We start from the raw sequence: 27,786 nt of genomic DNA on the forward strand, positions 1-27,786 counted from the left end.
TGAAACGCGTATTTGAGCGCACAGCCATACCCAGGAGGAGGAGGGCCCCGCCCTAAAAAAAATATTCAAAATCGAACAAAATTAGCAAAAAGACATGTAACACATATCCACGGTGAAGATTTTTCAGTACCCCCCCCCAACAAAAGTCCTGGATACGACTCTGCGTAATTATTGTGCGTTTAGCCATTTCTATCTTTTTTGGTCAACAGTCCCCCTTTCTCTGTCCCCTTGCTCAACAGTACCCTTGGCTCAAAGTCCTCCCTTTTCAAAAAAATGTCGTGTCCCTCTCTCCTTACCAGGTCTTATCTTAGAAAGCAACAATCTTTTTGTTCGCCCCTGAAAATCATCTTTCTTCCACCCTGAAAACTTTCCCACTTTCTAATTACCCAAACTACTTGCTAGCTGAAGATTTAAAAGTACTTTACATTTAATCCAGTGCCTAGTCCTTCGTCATATGTATTCGTCACAGCCTTCGTCAAAGATAATGCGTCATATTCCGACCCTTCAAAACTCTTTTATTGTCTTATTTCTAGGAAGATAAAAGGATGAACAGGATGGTTTTTTGTGATTTGGTTTAGGATCTATCAATTGAGGGGGCGGCGAGTCCTTGACCTTCCTTCCTAAGCATAAGGTAAAAAAGATTGCGAGTTTTTATAAAAAGGGGTTAATTCTCTAATGATATAATACAGTGTTTGAAGTATACCTCTCACCCTGAAAAAGACCTTTCCACTCGACAAGCTCTCCCCGTAAAAAAAAAGAAAATTATAAAACAGCCTCAGCCTCCACCCGTCAATACAAAATTTCTGAATAAGATTTTTAAAATTTCTCAATAAGAACCGGGAAATTTGGAGTTACTCGCGCCTAAAACTGAAGAGTCATTTGGCTCTTGTGACCAAAATAAAGGCTAAAACAAACTAAATGTGTAAAACCACCGCTATTATTCAAATAGTCCCCGCTTCTTCCTGGAAGAGATCTTTTCACTCAAAAAGCCCCTCCCCCCAGAGAAAAAAATAAATAAAAAGGACGAATTAAACGAATAAAAATAAAAATAAATTCCTAACTAAGAACAGAGAAAAGTTGGAGTTACTCACGCTTAAAGCAGAGGAGTCCTTTGGCTCTTGTGACTAAGACAACGGCTAAAATAATCAAAATGGCTAAAACAGCTACTATTATTCCAATAGTGCTTCCACCAGCAGATGTGGCATCTGAAAAGAGATGATGATTAGACTCCTTTGTTTGGCTCCCACACAATGCATAATCCAACCCCGCTCATTATTAACCGTAAAGAGAAAGGGGAACTTGATTTAGGGGATTAGCGGTCTTGTATAGTCCCAACAGCTACTAAACTGCACACATTATGATTATCTTGCTGAAAGAAAATATATTTTTAAGTGGGAAGCTTGATAGAAAAACCTTGAGTAGCATCTAATTATCAAATGAATAATAATTGTGTACATGAATATTGATTTACAATATATTAATGCTCTATATTCACTATATATTTTCCCTCAAAAACCGCACTACAATCCATTCTGGAAATTGGCATACTACCATTTTTGGGAGTAACAACGGTCCTGGAATCCCTAACCTAGGCAAGACCACATCAAGGATTTTTTTAAGGGGGGGGGGGCTCACAAAAAAATTAAAAGACGAAAAAAAATTCATATGCATTTTTCTAGTTTTTTGAGTCGGATAAATATTTCCCTAGGAGAAAGGAGGGGGTCAAAACTGCCACCCGTCAAATTCTGCCATCCTGAGCAGTGGTTTACTTAACCTAAAAGTGCCGAGAAAGCGCCGACTTCCGGTACGATCACTTGTAAAAGCGTAAAAACGGTGTAGATAGGTTACGAGTTTGGAAAAATTCGTTTAGGGCCGAAATTTCGGAAAAATATATTTTGTATGAAAGACGTCACAAATACCCAGACATCCAATACCTTAATGGTTTTACTTTCTACAGAAAACAAAAAAAAAGGAAATTAAAGTTATCTCGCGAAAGAGATTTAAAAATCTTAAAAACAATAAATATAAATTTTGTCTATTCATCTGTAAATTTTTTTCTGGAAAAACATTTCCCATATGAATGACGTCACAAATACCCAGTATCCAACATTCACTTTCTATAGCATATCAAGAAAAATTACATTAAAGTTGTTTTACGCAAGAGATTAAAAAAAGAAATTGTCATTCTTTTCACCAAGCGAAGCTGGGTCTCCTGGTACTATTCCTTAATTACACAGTAGTCTTTGGCCATAGGTTGACTAAATACCAGCTTAGGCTGGCCGAATTAACGTTGTCCAGTTTTTGGAACAGTAAAATTTGCTTTTGAGCTTTCCTTCACAGAGTTCAGACTTTCTCTCAGTTCATTCTCTCCTCCTCCTATTTTTAATTGATCTTGACTACAGCGAGATTGCTATTGTTTAATCGAGTCCCTATTACTGGCACGAATTCAATAGTCCCGAAGGGACAAATTCATTTTCCTATAAACAAGACAACGTGGGCTAGAGTGGAGCTAGCTCTAGAAAAAATTCAATAGAGGCTGAAGTAAGCCAAATTAAGTGGCGGGCAATTAGTACTATAAATAGCAAAGAAGACCACACTGCTTCATTATTTCGACCCTATATCTAAGGACCGTCCTCAGCAAAACAAATGAAAAATTTTTGAATTTTTTTTTTTAGTTTTTACGATTGAATTTTAATGTGAGTTTCTTTTATATTAGTTTTTTCTTCATTTGTTTTGCTGAGGATATAGGATCGAAATATTCATTTAAAGTTGCGTTCCACTGTCTAATATAAAAAAATTCCCTATTGTTCTACTTATTATTTAATTAGTACTATAACAACAACAATTGTTATATGAATAACAGTAAGAATTGTTTATGCGTGGATCCGATGGAGAGGGCAGACATTGGGGCAAAACTAATCTTGGGAGGGATAAAACAAGGTTCGATGGGGGCAATTTTCATTGCCCCGTTGCAATTCAAGCCCCTTATCCATTCAGCATTTAATAGTTTTTGGCGGTTTGAAAAAAAACAACTCCCCCAAAAAAACCAGCACATTGCAAAGACCACTTATTAATTGTAATTCTGCAGACAATATTTTAAAAGCCAACTTTTGATTTAAGACCTTTTTTTTACAAATTTTTTAATTATCTTACGTTTGTCCTTTTTAGAACAGCTATATTTATGACCTTATTTTCGAAAGAATTGTACTAATCCAAACTTGGTATTGGTCCAACTCCAGAAATCTGGTTTTCTAGCATCTCCGGCAAATCTAGATAAGTTATAGCTTATGGTATTTCTCCTTTGATTGCTTCTTACAGGAAGTTTATTTCCAGCACCGTGGAAGGAAGAGGGGTACTTGTTTTGGACCTGTCAAGTGGATTGGAAGTTTTAAGAAACCATAATAGTACTAATCTCACCAGATTTGTTTGTGTTAGGGGGATACAGAGGTATTGCTATTTGTCAGTTTTTGAGCCTCACAGAGGACTCAGTTTAGGGAAAAGATAACAACAAGGACAATTTTGGGACGCTATCTATCAGTTTTCTGAGCGTCATCGAGGACTCAGTTGAAGGAAAAAATAACAACAAGGACGATTTTCAGCCAGTGGAAAAGTAGTTCTCGTTGCCGTTTCGTCCTTTTGTTTCTTCAAAGACTTCGCTGGTTTTAATTGAGTTCATGCCTTAATAAATAGTTGTACGTTTAATCGTAAATGCAATGGGGGGAGTATCTCCCGTGGCAAACTAAATGGAAATTCACGAAAATGTAGGGGGGAGGAATTATTTTTGATTTTAAAGATTATTTTTGTTTTAATGAACAGACGAAAAAGTATCTTATAAATCTAAGAGGGAAATTAATTATTATTTTGGTATTTGTTAATTAAACGAAACACATTCAAGAATTACGCTACATAAGATCTCTTAAAAAACCGGTTTGTTGAATGGTTACGGGTGACAGGGGCGGATCTAGAGCAAAATCTTGGGGGAGACTCAATGGGACAAGGATTCCAATGAGAAAAATCTTGGGAGGGGGGAACAATGTGACAAAGGTGCCAATAATTGACCAAATTGACCAATTTAATCTAAAAAAAAGAGTAAAAAAACAGGATAAGAGGGCACCAGAAAAAAATCTTGGGGGGGAACAGGCCCCCCGGCCCCCCTGGATCCAAAAGTGACGGGAGACAGAATGCATTGGACTTGTATATTTAGACTACATATTTGCACATTAGGGGGTGAAATGAGGAGCGGTGTTTGTAAAGTATTTGGACAGCGTAAAGTTACAAAACAATTCTTATTTCATAATATTCAGAATAATTGCAGCAAACTCAATTTAACACATTGCATGTTTTCAATCCATCGTATTATTCAGCGTGGAGAAAAGGGAAAGGCGGCTTGATTAAGGGGATAGCAGCAGTGTTATATTACCAATGTAGTTACTAATTACGCAAATCATGTTTTTGTTACTGATTTAAAAGCCTGTTGAAAACAAGAGAGGCTCGTTGAAGATTCAATTGGCTTTTAATGAAGAGAGAGACAGATAAGGCCAATTCACAATGAGATTTTACTAGTATCGACACTTAGCTAGCGCTAATCAGGGTTTTCACAGAATTTTCTGATTGGCTGAAAAACTCTATGAAAATTCCTAATTGGTAGAAAACTTCTACGAAAAATCCTGATTGGCTTGAATTAGTGCATTCTACATTCCGGTATTAGTAAAATCTCATTACGAATAGGGCAAAAGAGATATCTAATTTACATGCGAACTGAGTTCGCAGCTAAATGAGAAGTTAAACATTTAAAGTATCTATCACAATGAAAATGAAATAAGACAGTTTGAATCGGTAAAGTGAAAATTTAAAGAGCCAACTTCATATACAAAGTTACGCAGTTTTTCGGTAGTAGAGGACGGAAAAATGTGGACGGAGGATGGAAAAAAGTGGCGTGAGTGAAGAACCAACAAGAAAAGCCCTGAAAACTTCATAATTATGACACAAACAAGAGAAAAACCTTAGAAATGCAAAGTTTAATGAATGAATGGTCCCACCGCCCTAAGATGGGTCCAGAGGCAAAAAATATTTTTATTTTGACGTTCTTGAAACTTTAATGATAAAACAATTGGCGTCCAAAGTCGGGCTATGCAGCTGACTGCTATGGCCAATTGTGCCTTTGTTTCCGCAGAATCCCTACTATTGCATATTTTCAATCCATCAGATTATTCAGCCTAGGAAAAAGGAGGGAAACTGATTTAGGGGAAACGGTCCTATATTATCATAACAGTTACTAATTACACAAATGATGTTTGTGTTATCGATTGAAATGCTATTTGTCAGGAGGAAAGTGCTATTGAAAAACCTGGGACTAGTATTCCATCTGAGTTTACTGCTTAATGAAAAGCTAATATTCAATTATAGGTACTGTAGCCCTTTTTGAGGGGTCGCTCTCTCTCTCTCAGAAATCATGAACACCAAGTAGCACGTGACCAGTGTGGCGGAACAATGCGAAGCGATTTAGGAACTGTGCCAAGCGTGGCGGAACTTTGCAACAAACACGGCATTCCGAGATGTACACCAGGTGACGGGAAGTCAGTGTTCTCTCGGCCCTTTTGGGTTAGGTGAACCACTGCTTAAGGTGGCAGAATTTGACGAATGGCAGTTTGACCTGCCCCAGAAGACTATATATATATATATATATATATATATATATATATATATATATATATATATATATATATATATACTTGATTGTTTTTGTGTTTATTTGTTTGTTTTTTGTTTTTGTTTTCAGGGGTAACCGTATCGACCTAGTGACCCTAAAATATCGGGAGAGGGTTCATTCGAGCGGAAGTTAAAAGTTCTAGCGCCCTTTTTAAGTGACCAAATAATTGATGGGCAACTAGGGGGCAATAAATTTTGAGGTAGCCATTTTATTCAGCATAGTCGAAATGCCGAATAACTATGCCTTTAGAGATATCATGGTCCCCCAAAGCCCCCTGTAGAAAGCTCTTTAAATTATAAAATTCGCCCATTGTTTACGTATAAATTTGTTATTGGGAAGTATGCATACATTTTTCGGGTGAAGGGGGGGGGGGCGAAATTTATGCTGGTGGGATTTTTCCACGTGGATAATTTTCCATGGGGAGGGAAGTTTCCATGGAATGCATTTTTCAGGGAAAATTTTACACTGAGGGAATTTGCTAGAATTCCTATAGAATTTGGTTTATGTATTGCTTTCTCTTTGCCGACTCAATTTTACGCGTCGAGATGTTAAGGGTGCTTATCCAGGATAAATTTTCACCAGGACTGAATTGTGTAGAGAATAGATCCGTGAACAGGAGGGATTTTTCGGTGGAGGTGTAGCCAGATTTCCTGGCATTATTTAAAAAACGATCAGAAATTAAATATAAAAAACAGTTTTTTTCAACTGGAAGTAAGAAGTAACATTAAAACCTAAACGAACAGAAATTATCAAACAGTTCGTGGTAACGCACTGTAAGTAAGGAGCGACCCGGCTCAATAGTAACCGAGACTCTTAAAAACTGAATTTTGATACCCATAGATACATCAATAGAATCAGATTTTTATGCTGATTTCAAATATATAAGTTTCATTAAGTTTTATTTTACCCATCAAAAGTTACGCGCCTGAGAAAATTTGCTTCATTTTTGAAAAAAGGGGGAAACACCCCCTTTTTTCAGAACTTTAATAAAAATCACACCATCAGATTCAGCGTATCAGAAAACCCTACAGCGGAAGTTTCAAGCTCCTATCTGCAAAAATGTGGAATTTTGTATTTTTTGTCAGAAGAAAGATCACGGATACGTTTTTTTTTTTTTGTTTTTTTTTTCAGGGGTGATCTTATCGATCCAGTGGTCCTAGAATATCGTAAGAGGGCTTATTTGAACAGAAATTAAAAGTTCTAGTGCCCTTTTTAAGTGACCAAAAAATTGGAGGGCAACTTGGCCCCCACCCACGCTCATTTTTTCCCAAAGTCACCCAATCAAAATTTTGAGATGGCCATTTTGTTCAACATAGTCAAAAATCTTATGAGTATGTCTTTGAGGACGACATAATCCTCAACAGCTCCTGGGTAAAGGGCTGAAACTTTTGAACTTTACCCATTGTTTACATATAGTATTGGTTAATGAGAAGTATAAAGACGTTTCCGGATGGATTTTTTCTGATGGGGGGGAGGTGTCGGTGAAGGGGGTTACGGGGGAGGATCCTTCCATGGATGATGTTTCCTTTGGGGAAGGGGCATTTCTATGAAGGGAGTCCCCGATTTCCCAACATTATTTAAAAAACGGCCATAAATTAAATAAAAAAACAAGTTTTTTTTCAACTGAAAGTAAGGAGTAACACTTAAACGATAAGAAAACAGAAATTAGTGCGTACATGAGAGGGGTCTCCCCCTAGTCAGTATCTCTTCTGTTTCACTAAAGTATTTTTTAGTACTTTCAAAAGATCTATCTATTCTAATTAACCGGCCTTTGTGATCCAGGGGTTTGTGATTCGAACAAAATTCAAAATTTAGCGTAAAGAGCAAGGTATCGACTAGGGGTCGAATAACCAAACATACGTAATAGAAATATACGAATATAAAAACTCGTTATGCAAGGTAATTCGTAAGTTAAGTCATAACGAAATTTTAAGACAGCCATTTAGCCAAAAAAAATAAAACTAGTATACCAATTTCGCTTCAATTGTTCATATACGGCGAGGCAAAGTCAAAGTAACATTAATTCAAAACAATCAGAAATTAAACAAAAAAACAAGTTTTTTTTAACTGAAAGTAAGGAGCGACATTAAAACTTAAAACGAACAGAAATTATTCCATATATAAAAGGGGCTCTCCCCTCCTCAATACCTCGCTCTTTAAGCTAAAGTTTGAATCTGTCACACAACTTTATTTTTTAAAACAATAAAAAGTGTAGCGTAAAGAGCGAGGTATTCAGGAGGGGACAGCCCCTTTCATATACGGAAAAATTTCTGTTCGTTTTAAGTTTTAATGTCGCTCCTTACTTTCAATTAGAAAAACTTGTCTTTTTTATTTAATTTTTACGTACATAAGGGGGGGGTTGCTCTTCCTCAACACCTTGCTCTTTACGCGAAGGTTTAAATTCTGTCCCAATTCTTTAGGAACGACTCCTGAAACACTATATTCGTTTAATTAGAACAATAAGTAGCTGTTTTTAAGTACTAAAAAAATTAATCGTAAAGAGTGAGGTGTTGAGGAGGAAAAACAATTTTCCGCAAGAGAAGAGACGAATAGCCAAGGTAGAAGCTCGCATTCTACAGAAAACAGATTATGCATTTAAATCAAACAGTTCAAATTAAGCAAACAGTTTCTTGATCATTTACTTCTGTTGGATTACTAATTGCTTAAATAAGTGATCTTTTTTTCATACAGCTAAAATGGTCGTTGTGCCATCCTTGCGGGCGCTCTGCTTTTAGAAGCCAAGGCTGTATCCAGGGGTAGGTTAGGGGTTTTAAGCCCCCCTCCCCTCAAAAAAATGTTTGTCCGACCCTTAAAATCGTAACAAAAACGAATATAAATTTTTTTTTTTATTTTTTTGTAATCCCCTCTCCCCCGAAAAAAATTCCTGGATACGGCCCTGTCAGCAGCCCACAAAGACAATCAGCTTGCTACATATATATATATATATACATATATATATATATATATATATATATATATATATATATATATATATATATATATATATATATATATATAATATATATATATATATATATATATATATATATATATATATATATATATATATATATATATATATATATATATATAGTAGTATGTGTAGCAACTGACTTGAACTGAAATCAACAAATATACGTTTTTACTTGTCTGTCCAGTACTCAGCCCATCAACCTCCTCGTCAAACAAAAAAACGGTAAAGCTTTTTTCAACAGCAAACAAATCCAAGAGGGCAAAAAGGGCGGAATTTTTGGATTGGGAGTATCAAAGGAAGCCAATAATACAAATCCATTGACAGCTGGAATAGGAATGAGTCCATACCAATTAAGCTTACGGTTTACCCCGCTGACTTGAATTTTATAAACCGAGTCGTCATCCGGTACCGTCATCACAAATATTTCGAAGTAGGCTATTAAAATAAAAAAAGTTAAAAGATAAATATAACGTTCAAAAATAAACGTTACTTGTCCTACGGACCCATTTTAGTTCTATTTATAACTACAAGTCGTGATTTTCTAAGATTTTGTTTTCGTTGTTTCAAAATTATGAAATATGTAGGATAGTACCATACTTTTGTCAGTGTTGTCACGTTGAACCGTGAAATTAAATGAACAAAACCAATTAGTTAAATTTGAAAACACTTTTCGTTAAGAAATAAAATTCAAAAGTTACTAATCTGTCAATTCCCAAAGAGAACTGCACCTTCAAAGGAAAGCTACACTTTCTAAAGTTGTTTGGTTCCAAATGTTTTTTAGCTAAATTTTCCTGATATTCCACCCACGATTCTAATTTGTTTTTTTTTATTTGGCACGAACTACTACGGAAAACTGCATATGAAGGTAATTTTAATTCAAAACTGAATTTCAAACTTTATCACTGTCCATCAAAGGCGGATCCAGGATTTTTTTTCGGGGGGGGGGGGGTTTACTAATTTTTGACTTTTTTGGGGGTGGGGTTACTAATTTTTGACTTTTTTTTTGGGGGGGTTACTAATTTTTGACTCAGCTTTCCACTAATTTTACTGATTTTTACCTAGGTTTTACTAATTTTCGACTTATTTTCGACTCGGTCAAAAATTTGGGAGGGGGGGGGGTTCAAACTGGGTAACCCCCCCCCTGGATACGGCCTTGCTGTCCATGGTATTTTAAATACCTTCATTCCATTTTTGTGCTGGTAGTTTTCATGGACTATGTTTCGTACCCGGAGAAGAGAATCCGCAAAGGAGACGTCTTAAAGGAAATCCGAACACTTATTTTCCGGCCATTCCATGGTGGTTTGCGAAAGGAAACAAAAACTGTCTGTACTTTCTGTATTCTGTGCTGGATACCAAAACCCGAAGATCGATCAACACAAAGACTGGAACCTTTCAATGCTCAACCCAACAACCTTTTTTTAAAGATCGCCTACTCCATACCTATTTCAGGTCGTTTATTGAAACTAAAGAAAATAAATTGGTTGTTGAATCCTTTCCTCGATATTACCGGAGCTTAGCCTCCCCCTCCCCCCCCCAACTCGTACTCATAAAGGTTCTTATTTTTACGGTACTTAGCCCATCAAAAACCCATAAAGAAACTATCTACAAACTGACTTTTAATCAAAGCATTTTTAACTGGCTTTCTCGAAAATCTTGCGCCTGGGGCAAAATCTTGATTACCCCTCCCCCCCCACCTTGTCTCCCAGCAATTTTCAGGCCAAATTTTTACAAAACTGTTTATTTAAATCTGAATTTTCTTACTTTATGTGGGAAGACATGGGAAAAGTGAAAATTTCGGATTCAATTTGCTTATGCTTACTGCCGACTGCGCCCTCTATTTTATTATAATAAAAATAAAATTTAAAAATAACAAATTTATTATAAATATTAGATTATTTATTTGAAATTTTCCGCCCCTAAACTTCTACACCCAGTAAGGGCCCCTCTGCCCCCCCCCCGCTAAAACCACCTCTAATCTTACAAGCAGTAAGATTTTTCTGTATGCGTAGTCCCTGAAAACAGCATTCTGTGAATGGCCTGACCCCTAGCCGCCAGTTTGTGGCTGTGTCTCCAACTACCCCTCAAAGCTACTTTTTAGCAAGTGAAACAATGGAAAGCTCAAAGAACACAATAAAGGCGGGACAACAGTTTGGGGGAAATATGTAACCAGGAAATACCAATAATCCAAATCCAACTACAGCAGGAATGGAAATAAATCGATATCAATTAGGTTTACATCACTGACTTTATGACAAATTTCGAGGGTTTCTATTTGGATCACTATGGAAAAGAGGATTTATTATTTTTGATTTTACCTAATTTAAAGTATTTTGCTCAAATTGGCATGAGTGTCACCGAGTCTATCAGAAACGAAATTACAAGTTGAAAGCTAATACAAGGAATACAAACAAACACTACGACCTTCCTGGGATTCAAGTTGACTCGGATATTTGCTGAGGGATTGACCATCTTTCGGTTGCAAATTTAATACAAAAGGGGTCTTGGCATCGATTCACAAAAATTTAGAGGGAGCAAAATATTTCCAAAAACCCGGGAGGGGACAAATGTGTCATTTTTTTATTTTTCTAATTAAAATATCTAAAAAAGGGTATTTTTCAATGAGATTACTCCCAAAAAAGAAATTTTTCGGGATCTAAGGGGTATATATATATTCCTCTACCCTTCCAATTAGCTCCAGTTAGCGTTTGATTCTCAGTATTTAGCGCAAGGAACACGCGAATTCAAATTTTTAGGGTATACTTTTTGGTAATTTCAATATTCTAGGTGGGCTATAAATCACCCTGGTCAGCAACTCATATGATAACTTTTTGACCTTTTTTATACTTTCATTGAAAAAGTGAAAAAACAATAGAATTGCACCTACCCCTCCCACTAAATTTTGAAAAATACATTTCTGCCCCATCTCCTAGCTTTCGTGAATTTACGCCACTGCTATGTGCGTGCCATACGGGGAGATAGCTCCTAAAAATGAATAAGAAGGGGACTGAAAAGGATTAAAAAATGTTGTCCTAAAAAATTACAATCTGGGTTTTCAATCCTTTTCCATAATAAATAATTACGTGATAATCTTAGACAAGTACGTAGAAGCGGTCTTTAACTTATGCCCCCCCCCCCTCAGCCACCCAGAATCACAAAGCTTTTACTAGATCCGCTACAAGTCCTTATTATTTTCATATAATTTGCCCATGTTTTGAAGTTGTGCCCACTTCGTTTCAGAAACACATTTTGCGTACCTTGCGTACCCTTCCTTTTCAGCTCTTAAGACTTCTGCATACCTTGCTATATTGTGATTTTCTATCAGAAACTAGCTGTGACCCGTAAACATTAGAATACATTAAATTTTTAATTAATTTAAATGGAATTAATTTTAAAAGCCCTTAAAGGTTCATAAAAGGCATTTTGAGTCCAATATATAGACAATTTTTTGCCAAAAAAATCCTTAGAAATTCCCACTAGAATATTTATGTGAGTTACTAGCAGCTCATAAGCTCGTATTATGATACCGTGATACCTTACCTAACTTACCAAGATACTATGGTAATGGTAATATAAGGTATGCTATGCATTACTGGTAAGATACTATGGTACCTTACCTAAGTGACAGTTAGGTTAATTGCATGCAGTAACAATTACTGGAATAACTGTGGGGTAAAAGCTTGTTAATAACTAGGAATTACAGCTTAAGTTTCTTTATTAAGATTTCTATATTATATTTTATTACCCAAAACTATTAAAGCTTTAAATCATGTGCGTTTTGGCTTTGGTCTTATTCTTTGATACTATCATATTATATTGGTGAATGTGGCAGTAGCGTCAATTTAAGAAAACTCAGAATGGGGAGGGGCAAAATATATTTTGAAAATATAGGGGAGGGAAAAAATTGCCACTTTTTAAAAATAAATTCAATGACAATACAAATGCAAAGGCATTTTCTATGAAAACAAAAAAGGTCCTTTACACAAAAAGGGTATTTTAAAATCAGGGAGAAATCTAGGAGAGCAAATGCCCTCCCCCTTCCGACAGACGTCATTGGAGTGTGGTCCCTGTTAAAATGACACTACCCATAGATAAAATTTTCGCACAAAAGCATAACAAATTTGTTATTTTTGTTTCTCAAAACTTAATCTCATGCTCCTTTCTCCTTTAAGCCAAACGAATTAGCCCCTTAAAAGAAAGGAGGGAAAAAATTTGCTTGAATTTTGCTAATCTGCCACTTCAAGTCCCCATACTGAGGACACTTTAACCAGATTTCGCAACCCCACTAAACCCCGACTCTCCCGCTTATCCTCCTTAGCAATCCCAAATTATTCTCCTATCCATGCTATTACAAAGAGGTTACGAACAAGTTTTATCCCCTTTTTTTGAAACACCTTAATAATTCCTGTTACATGTCCTGAACCAAATCAACTCCTTCATCTCTTTTTTTAGTTGATGGTATACGGTCACAATAACAATTTCCCCTTTTTAAATCTATTGCCACTTTCATTTTTGCCACTTTGCGATGCTTATTTGATCTCATTTCTTTTTCTAATCTAGTCGTTAGCGCAATCCTTTTTTTAAATTGTCAATATTTTTGATTCTTCTCGTATCCTTAATGATTTTGACTTTTCGATTTCAATCGCTTTTTTACAGTATTTAACTTGGAATGCGAATTTTACTTTTTCCGGTTGTGATAGTTGTTTGTAATTAAGCAAAATCAAGTATTATTTTATCTCGCCCCCCCCCCCCTGGTTTTTTAAATTAACCGTACATAAGTTTATTTTAGTTCTTGGATATAGTATTCTTTTTAATGTTATATTTCATTAATTTATTTAAAATTTTTATTGATAATTTTTATACTAGACTGATTTTTTAACATTTGTCTTGCTGTCTTAGTTTTTTCTTATTTTACTTTCTTTTACGGACATATGAACCGAAATCGGATCTATTAAAGCTTGTGATAGATTTTTGACAATAGGTATTATCTTATGTCTCTTATTCAATATCGAAAATTCAATAAAGGAGGATCGAGAATGTGGGTTTTCAAGGCAAACGAAAATACTGGACAAAACAATACAAATATTTTAGGAGGACAAAGGTTCTTTCCTTGAAAGTTTACTTGTAACGTTGAACAAGGGAAGCAGTTTGTCATTCTAAAACATTAACCATTTTCTGTCTAGTATTTTCGTTGACCTCGAAAACCACCATTCTTGACATCCTTTTTTTTTTTTTTTTTTTTGGCAAGTCAATGCGGGGTTTACGAATAAGATATACACATATATGCGACGTTTACCTTAATTACATTAAGCTATTCTTCTAGGGTCGGTCTTTGATAAGCTGAAAGTACATTAGAGTTTTTCTTTTCCCTGAATTACAGAAAAAAATATAAGAAAATAGTAAATAATAATTGAAAAGTGTAAAAAGAAAAAGAGTAAATAATTTTAATACACATTACCTCTGACAGGCTCAGGCTCTGAGCTGAGTCTCATTCTATATTCAGTGGTGGCAGGAACTCCATTGACAATAGATGTGGCTTTGAGCACATACGTTTGAGTTGCATCCACTTGAGTCAGTTGAGTAATGTTCAAAATTGAACGGTGCAATACATCCTGGAAAAAAAATTATTTTTTTAAATATGGCACAATTTCTAATCATAAATTAGAACTGATATTTTTTATATGGGATGTAATTATATATATTATAATTGTAGTATATATAATTAGAACTAGATACAATTATTTCTAATTAGCATTATAATTAAATATATTTAGAATCATACATAGATATATAAGATACATCAATATATTTATATAAATAAACATACATACATATATATATATATATATATATATATATATATATATATATATATATATATATATATATATATATATATATATATATATATATATATATATATATATATATATATATATATATATATATATATATATATATATATATATATATATATATATATATATATATATATATATATATAATTAGAATCAATTGTTAGTATATTATATATATTAGAAAATTATATTTTCTGCATTGGCTGGGCATTATAAAAAAAAGTAAGCGATCGAATTAATTACACAATATTGGAAAACTGTAAAAGGGAGAATGGAGGAACGATGGGAGAATGGAGGAACGGGGAGCATAGACCGCGAGCCCCCCTCCCTCTGTGTAAGATATGAAAATTACACCAATGATTGCAGAAATGAAAATTACACCATCAGATTCAGTGTATCAGAGAACCCTTTGATAGAGGTTTCAAGCTCCCATGGGCAAAAATGTGGAATTTTGCAGGGTTTTTTTTCTAGAAGAAAGATCACGGATGCCCGTTTATTTTATTTTTTTCATGTGTCATCGCATCGAACCAATGATCCTTGAATATCAGGCGAGGCCTCATTCGAACGGAAAATAAAAATTCTAGTGCCCTTCCATGCTCCTTTTTTCTCTAAAGTCTTTCAATCAAAATTTTGAGATGGTCATTTTGTTCAGCATAGTTGAAAGGTCCAATAACTATGTATTTGGGGGTAACATACCCTCCCTCCCCCCACCCAGGAAAAAGGGCTGAAAGTTATAAAAATTGTCCATTATTTACGCATTGTATTTGTTATTGGGAAGTATGGATGAGGGATGGCTTTTCTAATTGGGAAGGGGGGGGGGGATTTTTACGGGGAGAATTTTACGTGGGAAGGGGGAGAAGTTGCAGGGGGGTGAACTTACCAGGGGAAACTTAGCACTAGAGGAATTTGCCGGATTTCCTATACGACATTCATTTTATTTGTCTTTCTTTCTCTTTATCGGCTCAATGTTACATGTGGAGATGCACCGGGGGAAATTTTCAGTAGGGTTGGAATTGTCTGGAAGATTTTTCGTGGGGGGGGGATTTTACATGGGAGGAACTTTCCGTGGGGAGAGCTTTTCATAGATTGGGAGCCGGTATTATTTAAAAACGGTCATAAATTAAATTGAAAAACAAATTTTTCAACTGAAAGTAAGGGGCAACTTTAAAACTTAAAACGAAAAGCAATTATTCCGTACATGGGGGGGGGGTTGCCCCCTCTTCGATACCTCGCTCTTTACGCTAGATCTTGACTTTTTGCAGCAATTCTTTAAGATCGGCTCCTTAAACACAAGGGCCGTTTAATTACAAATAGAAGCTTTTTAAAAGAACTAAAAAACTTCATCGGGAAAACGAGGTAATGAGGAGGGGGCCACCTCCCTCATATACGGATTGATTTATGTTCGTTTTTAAGTTTTAGTGTTGCTTCTTACTTTCAGTTGAATAACCTTGTTTTTTCTTTAATTTTGGGAACTATTCGTACAACAAGAGAGAAAAGAAAAACGTTCAAAGTATACAAAGAATATGTGAATACTGTAAAAAACATCAAGATTAGAGAGTCGGAAAGCATAGGCCCTAGGATCTCTTTGAGCGTGCCAGATATCAAACATAGCCTAGAGTCTTAAAATACAGTTTTGTCACATTTTCAAAAACGTAAGCTGATAGACGAAAGTACCATAGTAGATTCGAAATAAAAATATCAGATATGTTGCATGGCAACACAAGGGAAAGGGGGGGGGTAAAATACATTAAGAAAATTAAGGGAAGGAGAGGGGGGTTAAATACATTTTTCAAAATCTAGAGGGGAGGATAATTTTGTTGGTCTTTCGATATTTTCCAGTGGAACTGCCAAAAAGGTTTTTTTCTGCGAAAATTCCAAAAAGCATATTTTCAATAAAAATACCAAAAACTATATTTCTAAAAATCTAGAGGGGGGACACAAATAAAACATAGAAAAAGGACAATTGCCCCCCCCCCCACACACACACACAAATGAATTGACGCCCCCAATTCCAGGGCATTATGAATAACATAATAATTACCCACTGTAAAGGACGGATAGTAATGATATAATAAACAATGAAAAATAAAAATATTAACAAATAAAATAATAAAGAAATAATAAGCAATAAAAGCAAGGGTTTCACAGCACAACTTATTTCCTCAAGGTAAGATAAATAACCGGAGGGGTAATAGATTTTATTATCAAGGTGCATAAAGCATGTCAAATGTAAAGGATAGACGGTTGCTTATTTGATAATTTAGTCGTAAATCCCCCCGAGGGCCTCTATCATGTAGCAACTAAACCGAAGCTAGTTTTGCTGATCTGCTGTTCTCGTGACTTTTTACTTTATATTGAACTTATTAATTTAAGAGTTTTATAATTAGCACGTTTTTTCGTTCGTGACACTTACTCTGAATATGAAACCAATTTTCTGATTTTGTCGAAGCCAAAGTTTTACATGTGTTTCAAACCAGAAGCGGGGTCAGATGGGAGTGGGGGTAGATGCACCTATCTCCCCTAGCTTGAGAGATCAAGTAATTTGCAAAGGTAATTGTCAAACATTATTAAGATACAAAAAACTTTCAACTATACTTTTTTTATTTACTTTTTTATAATATTAACACCTAAACTATATTTTCGTGAATGGAGATTATCAGGTACTTTCATTAGTGCTCATCTTCCAGATGCATTAGGAGTTTTTAGGACTTTATATTATCTTTATTTCATAGTTATGCAATTATAAAATCAATAAATAGCTTTCAAATGTAATTACTATTACTTATATGGATAGGTGAATTTTTTTTAATAATTAACGTTTGTTGCAATGAATGAACTAATAATTCGGTTACAGCAGACATTCGTTTTTGTCTTTTTCAGTGAGGAACAGTAGTTCTGGAAGTGTTTAGAACGCGAGTTCTATTGATTTGTTTGTTGTTTTTTTCCTCTTTCTTTTTCCCGTATGTTTAGCTTGTCAGTTTTTTAGATAGTTTTATTTTAAAAAGCTGTTTTTCTCCTTTAAAGTTGCTTTCTTTCTTTCCGTTGAAAAAGGCTCACGGAAGTAGAGCCGAAATATTCGGATTTTTTTTATTAATTAATGTTTTGTTGTTGATTTTTTTCGCTTTTTGTTCCACTGCTTTGTTTAAATTAAACCCGTCTTTCTGTCTCAACATTTAATACGAAGGAACATCTTTCAAAAAGTGAGTAACGTGGAATAAATATAACAAATAAAACAAGTGAATTACATATAACTTTAATATATATATATATATATATATATATATATATATATATATATATATATATATATATATATATATATATATATATATATATATATATATATATATATATCACAGGGAGTAAAATGGGGAAAAGAAAGAGGGAAAAAGAGAGATTGGAAGTGAGGGAGAGAGAAAAACAGAGAAAGAGAGAAAAATTAGTAAAGTGCAATCCCACTCTATTTGTTTTATTATTTTCCAAGTTTCATCTTTTTCCTTTTCTCATTGCTGTCTGAAAAGATCAAAGAAATGTGATCCAGCTACTAAGACAACGTGAACATGTGGTCAAGGGGTATATTGAATAGAATTCAAACGGTTTAAATTTCGCTTTTTCAAAGTCAAAACTTTATGGGGCTTGACATGAATGCTTGATTGAGTTTTAGCCTCTAGTTGGTTTTATGTTCTACCGTAGACACAAAGGCTCATTTTTCCACTCCATAAAAATGTGGACGCATTTTAGTTTTTAACAATAAGTTTTCCCAGGGGACCAGGAGGGGGAAGAGGATAGGGGGAAGAGGATAGGGGGAAGAGGATAGGGGGAGGAGGGAACCAGGGGGAGCTGAAAATCCTATCTCAACCTTGTTTCTAAATCTTGGAAAATGAGGAAATTTCTTCATTTAAAATAAATGCGACGCATATGGCACTGTGCATGGGACACGCAGTGCAAAAAAAGGTCTTTGTGTAAGTAGTCATCGGCGTATGACTCGCCGATGAAAATATTTGCATTTTTGACGAGTAAATGTGACTATTTTTATTGGTTATGTCTCATGTCTGCCTGTGCCAGTTCTCGGTATGCCATTTTTATGCAACGCTATGGTTTTAACTGAAAAGTATGGACAACTTGTAAGACTGGAAAGCAGCGCTGGCGTACAAAAACGCCAACTTCATCTACTGCTTGGCATTTCTCAAAGCTTCAGAATTATGTTTTTCAAAAAAAACTAAGATCAGACACTAATTCCTGCACTAATTTTGCCAATTTCACAAATTACAATAGTTTACTTTATTATTGTGCTGAAAAAAAAGCCAAAAAACGTCAAATACTGAATGGCGTTTGCGATTTTGGAAATATTAGCGCCAGTGAGGGGGTACTTACTTTCCACCACCTGGTATACATCTCAGGCATTGGCGGTTCCGGCCTCTCTTGCGCCTGGGGCAAAATCTTGATTAGCACCCCTCTCCCCGAGCCTCCCGAAATTTTCTGGTGAAATTTTTACATAATTTTCATATTTTTAACAAAATTTTAACACAAAATATCACAAAAAAAAACATTAGAATTAATTAAATTCGGTCTACTTACTTTAATTTTAAGGAATGGTGATGAAGATACGGGTAAAATAAAATTTGGATTCAATCCGTTAATACTTACTACCAACTGCACCCTCTACTTTACTTTAATGAAAATAATAAATTTTGAAAATCATAAAATGATTATAATCGTGATTGTTTATTTGAAATTTGGCACCCCAAAATTTTCTACACCCAGGGTAAGTCCCCCACCACCCTTAAAACCACCTCTGATCTCAGAACGCCACGTGTGCCACATAGTTCCGCCACGCTGGGTACGTGCCACCCGGTGTACGTGATTTCTGAAAGTGGGCGTCCCCTCGAGCGCTAGTTTCCACTTTTACAAGTTACCAATATACTTGTATTCGTCGGGTTTAATGTTAGACGACAATTTTACCATCACTCGATAGCTGAGGTAAATCTTTATCCGGATATCACATAAAAATTTTGAAACTTGCTATTGAAAAATACGAGAAATTTCATATTTGAGAATGCATTAATGGGACAATTTTCAAATGTTTAAAGCAAGTTAACATCATTCTCTAAGAAAAGACCAAATAATATCGCAAGTCTGGCTTGATAAATGGACAGAAACTTATAATGACACAAGGTAAAAATGATACCAATGTTCATAAGAAAAGAATGAGAAATGACTAAACACAGGAGCAATAATATAAGGTATAAAACTGGAAACGGGAGGGATAGATACCTCCTAACAAAAAGTTTTATGTATCTTGTCAGAGCATCTTTTTCTGTGCAAGTTGCAGAAGGCTTGCAGCAGAATCGTACCGTACAATAAGAGCACTACCATACCCAATATCTCCTTGTTTATATATTAGTTTAAAAAGCTTTTTCCACAAAATAGGTTTTTTAAAAAAAATTAAAGAACTCCATCAAACCAAAAATGCGCGGAAAAAGAACTGAATTATCTACAAAGCGTAAAACTACCACAAATCACCATCAATAAATAAATCAAAATCAAAACGAACAGAAATTACAGAAATAACCGAGTCAACTTCAAAATAAGTAGAAATTAACATGAGTAGGGCTGAGAAACCCCATGCCTTCTCAAACCCGGAACATCATTTGCTCTTTAGCGGGAAAAAACATATCGTAAAAGTTTTAACTTTTTAAACTTTAATAAATCAAAAATTATTAAGACTTAATTTAAAAATTATTAAGGAATAACTATAACCATATGTGAATATATTATATTAAAATGATAATGCACATTCATTTGTATTGTACTCAAAAGTTGGAACATTGCCCAATATATCATTATTAATTTATTTAGACTACTTCCATATTCACTATACTTAAGATAACCTTCTTATAAATAATAAGAGCTTTAAATAAAATAAAAAACTTCTTTCAGTTTTTTATACAGTTTTTTTTTATTAGAGATAAAAATAAATACTTCTGTGTGAGAAAGAAGTTGATAGGAAATAGAAAGTTATGCCAAAACTTATTTTTTTCCATCTATTTCCTTTTTTAGGTAAGGATGAAAATAACAAAAAAAAATAAATAAAAAGACGGAAAACTCAAGAGTAAATTAAAGAGCCGTTGAGGGGTGTAAACAGGTGGCATTTTAAAAGAAGACTGTGCATTTTTGGAGGCAGTGTTAGATTTTTCCAGGTTGAAAAATCGGGGAGACCTAAAATCATAAGGTTTTGGGAGAGGATGGGCTTTATTTTCAATATAATGAGATTTAAAATTTTCGAACGATACATTTTGTAAAAACATTTTTAGGCAGAAAACATTCTGAAGACTATGGAAGAAACCATAAAATTTTGGACAACCACCCATAGAGGCCTATGCTTCGTACTCTTTTCTGGAAACATTTTGGACAGGACAGCTCAACCCTCCTCAGTGCAGAATTAAGGAGAATAATAAAATTGGAGATACAAGTACAAAGGACAATAGAAAGACAAATCCTAAAACCTGCTGCTCAGAAGAGAAATGTGCTTATAGCACTCGTGGAATATTCATATTTTTTTTCATACTCTCTTTTTGAGCAACAGGCTTGCTACTTGTCTGTAAATAATAATAATAATAGTAATAAAAAAAACAGCAACTGAAACGTCCATATGAGCCCCTATGCCCCAGCAATGGATCTAGAAGATATCTGTCATTCTGATGCCTCTTTTGAAGTATTGCTTTCAACTAGAATTCTTTCCTTTTGTCTTTTACCTCTGTACTCTATCAGTTTTACATTTTGCACTTTATCACCGAAATTAAACACATAGATGCATGATAATAAATGCTTTTATTGTGCAATACATGTAAGTGATTATTTGATCTTCTTTTTTCTGTTTTTTTTTTTTGCAAATTTCTTCTTTGTCTTTCTCTTTGGAATTTCAATAAAAAAAATTAAAAGGATTTATTTGCCGAATACTGTTTAGAAGCTGAGTAGTCTCCACAATGAACTTTCCGAAAGTCATAAGTAACAAAATGTGTTTTTCAAAATCTAAGGGTGGGGGGTTTGCTTTTTTTTATTTATCAATGGAAATACAAAAAAAAAACATTTGTCAATAAAAATAACAAAAAAAATAGTTTTCAAAATTTTGGGGCTAAAAGCCCCTTGCATTGCCCCAGAACAATTTGCTGGGGTAAATGCTCCAGAAGCAGTGGGGTGTTTGATATAAAACAAGATTTAATCAATTTCAAAGGCTAATCCAAAACCTTTCTTGTTTAAATCGGATTTTATCGCATCGGCAGGGATTATCTGTTTGTTTTATTCATATTTTTGTTTATTCTGTTTATTTTTTTTATTTTGTGTATTCTGTTTAGTCATGTTTCTGTTTATTCATACTTTTGTAGATACTCTTTAGGAACTCTTGCCTGTTCCATTTTTTATTTTGTTTTCTAATCAACTATTTATCTTCTTAATACAAGGGGTAATATATAAATATTGAGTTACTAAACGCTCTTTTATATACACCTGCATTTTAAAGAAATTACTTGTTTACCCCCTTTTTATATCTCTAAGTACGTATATAATTCCTAGGTGCATTCCTGAGATTACTTTTTACATTACCTGAGATTACAATTACTTTTCTTCTAAGACAATGGAAAAGACATCGAAGGTATAACTCAACCACCCCACAGACGATAAAACTAGAACCCAAACGAAAGACGGCCGGATGCCATTCAACTTGAAGTCAATTTAAGAAGTCGGAAAAAATCCCACGGCCTGAATGCCCCCTTTCAATCCAACCGTCTGACAATCTATTCATATTCAAAATCCAAAGGGTTTTTCAAGTCATTATTCTTAAAGAATCTCAGGAATGCACCTAGGAATTATAGACATACTTAGAGATATAAAAAGGGGGTAAACAAGTGGAACATGTAAACACTTGATGATAGATGAGCTCAACTACACACTTGAACCAGCATACCAGAACAAAATTTACCCCTCCACCCACAAGTAACTTGGGCTTCAGTTCTGAAATATATGAACAAAAAAACATTATTACAATATCAGGAGTACCCCCCCCCTAAAAAAAATTCAGCCAACCATAACTGGCTAGAACATCTGGACAAAAACCCTTTTTACTTATTTATTAGAGGGCTTGCAAGCCATCTCGTCGAGGAAGATTATTTAATTTACACTTATGAACATTCGGACAGTGGCGCCAATTCCCAAAATGTCGGAGGTAGGGCAAAATATACTTTTTAAATCTAGGGGGGGGCAATTTAGTTCTTTATCCTTTTTTTATGATAATACCAAAAACGGTATTTTTCAAAATCTAAGGGAGAGAAAAAAATTCAGGAGGCAAGCACAAGTGCCCCCTGTCCCCCTCCCAATTGGCACCACTGTATTCAGAATGAAAGCTTTTACATTTTATCGAATGCAAAGAAACAGAACTTCAATTTAAATCTATTCCGATTATGAATTAATAAATGTGTACAAAGTTAAAAATCTATGGGTGAGGTCTAAAGCTAAAAAAGAGTACATTTTCAGGATTACAGGCATATTCAGATATACAAGGGGAGTATGTAAACACTTGATGATAGATAAGTTCAACAGAACACAACATCTAACATGCTTGAACAAAATTTACCCCTTTACCCACAAGAAACTTGGGCTTCTGTTCTGAAACGTCTTAAAAAACATTCTTTCGACATCAGGAATGCCCCCCCCCCCAGGAAAATCCAGCCTAAGGAATTAACTGAACAACATAGCTGGTTTGAATACCTCAACAAGGTCCCTTATTTATTTATTTGAGAGTTTGCAAGCCCTCTCCTCGTGGAAGGTTAGTTTAGTTCACTTACACTTTTGAACATCGGACTGTGGCGCAATTCACGAAATCTTGGGGGAGGGTCAAATGTACTTTCCACATCTAGGGACTCAGTTTAGTTTTTCCAATTATTCAAATGGAAATATCAAAAACGATATTTTTCAATAAAAATACCGAAAAATGGTTTTTTGCGAAATCTAGGGGAAGAGTAAAAAAATCTAGGGGGCTAAGATAAATACCCCTTACCCCCCTCCCAGTTGGCACCACTGCGTTAAGATTTGAAGCTTCTACATCTTATTGAATTAATATGTAAAGAAACTGAACATCATTTTAAATTTGTTCCAATTGGGAACTAATTTATGTGTACAAGGTTAAAATAATTGTATTGGGTGATAACTAAAGCTTAAAAAAGTATTTTTTTTAATTTTTTTTTAATTACAGAAGACTTAGAAATATAAAAGGGAACAAGCAAACGGAATATGAAAACAGTTAGTAATGATAGATAAATTGAATCATAGACGTAGAAAATGGAGGGGCAGACGTACGAGACCCCTCCTCGGCAAAGCTCGGGGAGGCTCAGCAGCCCACAAGGAACTTGGAGTTCTGCTCCAAGTTCCTTGTGAATGTAAAAAAATACACTTGTTTTTTAGCTCCAGGTTTAAGCCCCCTCCCCTCCTCCAGAGAAATCACAACTACGTTTATAAGTTTCACTGAATAGCACAGTTAATATACTACCGCTATTAGTGCTACTATCAACAACTCTTTGCAGTATCAAGCCGACTGAGACCACACAGCTATAAACTCTCCACTTCCACCCCAATCTATTCAAAGATTAATTCTTTACTCCCTCTCATGGAGTCCCAATTTTCAAAAGGTAGGGATGGTGAAAAGGAACGACTTTCTGCTATTTCCAAAACTTTCCCTTTTTGACGTCGTTTGACCAAGTCATCATCATTTAAAAAATGAACATCATACTTAGATCACAGTTGCCACCTGTAGCAAAAAAGTGCTGTTTTAGCACCATTACAGTCAATTTTTTACTATAACACCGGAAATCGTTGCGTAGCACGCAAATTTGGGCAACTGTAAAACTTTAACAACTGACCGTGGTGGCAACCATGGTCATATTATAAGATTGTTCTTCATACCAAATTGGCCAGACGCAGTGATATTAGCTAACAGTAAAATTAAGTCGTCGTTGAACAACTTTTCTTTTACTCGTTATTGCCTTAGGTATTTAGAAGCAGTTGTTTTGACTTTTCCGGACACAACTCATAATTATATATTATGAAATATATCCAATAATATTGTAAATGCCAAGTAAGTTTTTAAGTTTTATTTATTTTAATTAGGTACTCATGATAATCGTGATTGTCGGTCCGAGAGGTCTACCACTCCTTTTTTTTTTTTTAGCAAAATAGCAGAGGAAGAACGGGGAACAACAAAATAGCTGTAACTGGAAAAGAAACTTTTCTTTTTAATTTTTTTTCTTGTATTTTCGCTTCTTTCAAGACAATTAAATTAAAAAAAACAAGTTTTTTCAACAAAAAGTAAGGAGCAACATTAAAACTTAAAACGAACAAAAATTATTCCGTATATGAGGAGGGTTACTCCTCCAAAACACCTCGCTCTTTACGCTTAACTTTTTTGATACTTTTAAAAGAAGCTGCATATTGTTCTGATTAAATGAACATAGTATTTCAGGAGTCGTTCTTAAAGAATTGGGAAAGAATTCAAACTTTAGCGTAAAGGGCGAGGTGGTTTGGAGGAGTAACCCCCTCATTTACGGAAAAATTTCTGTTCGTTTTAAGTTTTAATATTGCTCCTTACTTTTTGTTGAAAAAACTTGTTTTTTTCAATTTCTTTTTTTAAATAATTCCAGGAAATCTGGATACCCCTCAGCGGAAATATCCCTCCTCCCGAAGAACTTATTCTCTAGACGATTCAATCCTGGAGAAAATTTACCTCGGACAATTACCCTTAACATCTCCACGCGTAAAATTGAGTCGGCAATTAGAAAGAAAACATTAGAAGAATTTCGTATAGGAATTCAGGATAATTCCCCCGGTGTAAAATTTCTCCTGAAAAATTAACCCCCAGGAAACTTCCCTCCCCGTGGAGAATCATCCCCGTGGAAAATCCCAACAACCAAAAATTCCACCCCCTCCCGCGAAAAATGTATGCATACTTCCCAATAACAAATACTATACGTAAACATTGGACAAATTTTGTAACTTATTTGAAGCCTATTTGAAATCAGCATAAAAATTTGATTCTTTTGATATATCTATTGGTATCAAAATTCCGTTTTTTAGAGTTTCGGTTACTACTGAGCCGGGTCGCTCCTTACTTACAGCTCGTTACTACGAGCTATTTGATAATAGATATCAGTTAATGAATCTGTAGACTTGGCAGTTCATATCTTTTACAAAACAAGTTTTCCAAATGAAAGTAAAGAGCGAAATTAAACACAAAAGAATATATATTATCCCGTATTTGAGGAATATTTCTCTCCACTCACCCCTTCCAAAAAAGTCATTCTTTATGCTAAAGTTTCAAAATGACATATGGTCAATAAAGCACAAGTTTAACTTGATGTCACGTCCAGAGCTTGGATTTGACTGGGGCGACAGAACAATCTTCCCTTTTATAATAGGATTTCTGTTAGTTCGAAATTGTAATATCGCTCTTTATTCTATTACTAAAAACTCACTACGGAACCAAGCAGTCTGAGGCCAACAGACATACGCACACTCCTTCTCCATCCCAATCTAAGTAAAGTTTCTTCACCCCTCCCAAGAAATCCCAATTTCTTTTAAATACTTCCTTGTAACAAACTCCCACTCAATTCGGAGACGACCTGATTTTCGTTTGGCCATAGATGATCGGCCAAAAAGGACGATATTCGGCAATCTGTCATACTTCATCCCCAGGACATGCCCTAGCCATCTCGAACTTGCGCTCATCAGAACCATATTTTTCGTACAACTAACTGTTTGAAATAAGGTCAGCCAGATGGGTGTCCAAAACAATACGTAGACAATTCCTAGGGGCATTCCTCTCCTTGTTTGGTGGGCAAAAAAGAGGCCTGGACTGAAAACACGTAGGACCTATTCTCAGCCAGACAGATTCTTGGTTTAAGCATGATATATAAGTGAAAATGTAAGAGAAAACCAAAACCTAACCAAAATTGGGAATTGCTTCACTAAGTCAAAAAATATCAAAATTCAGAAAATTTTAAGTCGCTTTTAGTTGAATTAAATAGCTCTAAACAATAAACCCAAGGTTGTTGATTTCTTTTTTTTTTAATTGGTTTATTTGGTATTATAAACCCTCTTTTGATGAGAAATAAGCACAAAATATAATGAACACTGGCAAGATTAGCAAAGTTTTGTATATAGCCTAGGGCTTTGCACTAAAATTGTAATTTGCCATTGCAGTGTCTAGTGCAGAAGAAAGGATGAACTTGCAACACTGGAACCTACTTCTCTACTGTTATGTACAATCAGATCTCCCAATATTTGCGTGTCTAAGGCATTTTTATGTTCTTTATTTTATGTTGATTATTTTATGTGTACCTCGGACCCCATCTCATATATTTTCGACCATTCTCCGGTTTTAAACCCAAAATCTGGCCCTGCACAAAAACCATTCCTATTACTAAAAATTTCTTTACGGTCAATTTTCTAAGAAATCTGAATACCAGCTTAATCGCGAACATGAGCCAATAACCGGTCTTCGTGATCTTTATGCCAGACAATATTAGCTTCGGCTCGATAGGAAACTACATTGTAGCTATATTTTAATTTAATATTTAGTTGGTATTTGGTTTGGTTAGTTAGGGTTAGTTTAGATTACGTCTTTATTATAATGCGGTCTGGGTGGCCCCCCTTCCATAATTCTTTGTTGTAGTTTTCATAATTGTGTTGATAAAGTATTATATTTTTATCATATTTTGTTTTATTTCATTAGCATTAACCAAACTTCACTTCTCGACAGAACTTGAGTGTAGTGGCTATAAGACACAAGTACCCCTTTTTTATCTTACCTTTTCACGTCAAAACCCTTTTTAAGATTTCTACATGTTTAGACAGATATTAATTTTACGAATGGTAACCTTTCCAGAAACATTTCCCTTTGTGAAAGTATCATCTATCACAACTAACATGAGGTTACCCTCAATTTGTCTTCTCCAGAGCATATTGAAATTTCATATTCAGCTAAGGAACCACGCAATGAAATCCGATACGTATCGCATCGATGGCGCCGATGCAACGCGTGTTTGTGGAATCCTTGCCTCTTTTTCCTTAGTTTGTCTATCTACTAAATACTGAGGTCTTGGCCGCAGCATTGCGACAGTGCCGTAGATTATACACAATTTTTGATGGATTTACGCACCATGCCACCATTCATGGTTACACCTCAGAATGGTTAAACCCAA

The 27,786-nt window shown here is 34.9% G+C and overlaps 1 protein-coding gene across 2 annotated transcripts in view; it reads right to left on the reverse strand.

Moving 5' to 3' along the window:
• The window catches only part of Fas3 (fasciclin 3), a 263,488-nt gene that overhangs the window by 188,462 nt on the left and 47,240 nt on the right, over positions 1-27,786 (reverse strand). For both annotated transcript variants that reach the window (XM_089085990.1, XM_089086032.1), the window contains exons 6-7: positions 14,140-14,293; positions 1,092-1,205 (exon numbers count right to left, since the gene is read on the reverse strand). In XM_089085990.1, the coding sequence (XP_088942116.1) occupies positions 1,092-1,205; positions 14,140-14,293 (268 nt within the window). The remainder of the gene's footprint in view (positions 1-1,091; positions 1,206-14,139; positions 14,294-27,786) is intronic.

This window comes from Artemia sp. Qi Xiang Cuo, chromosome 1 (assembly GCF_049724085.1).
Source record: "Artemia sp. Qi Xiang Cuo chromosome 1, ASM4972408v1, whole genome shotgun sequence".
Classification (NCBI taxonomy): Eukaryota; Metazoa; Arthropoda; class Branchiopoda; order Anostraca; family Artemiidae; genus Artemia; species Artemia sp. Qi Xiang Cuo.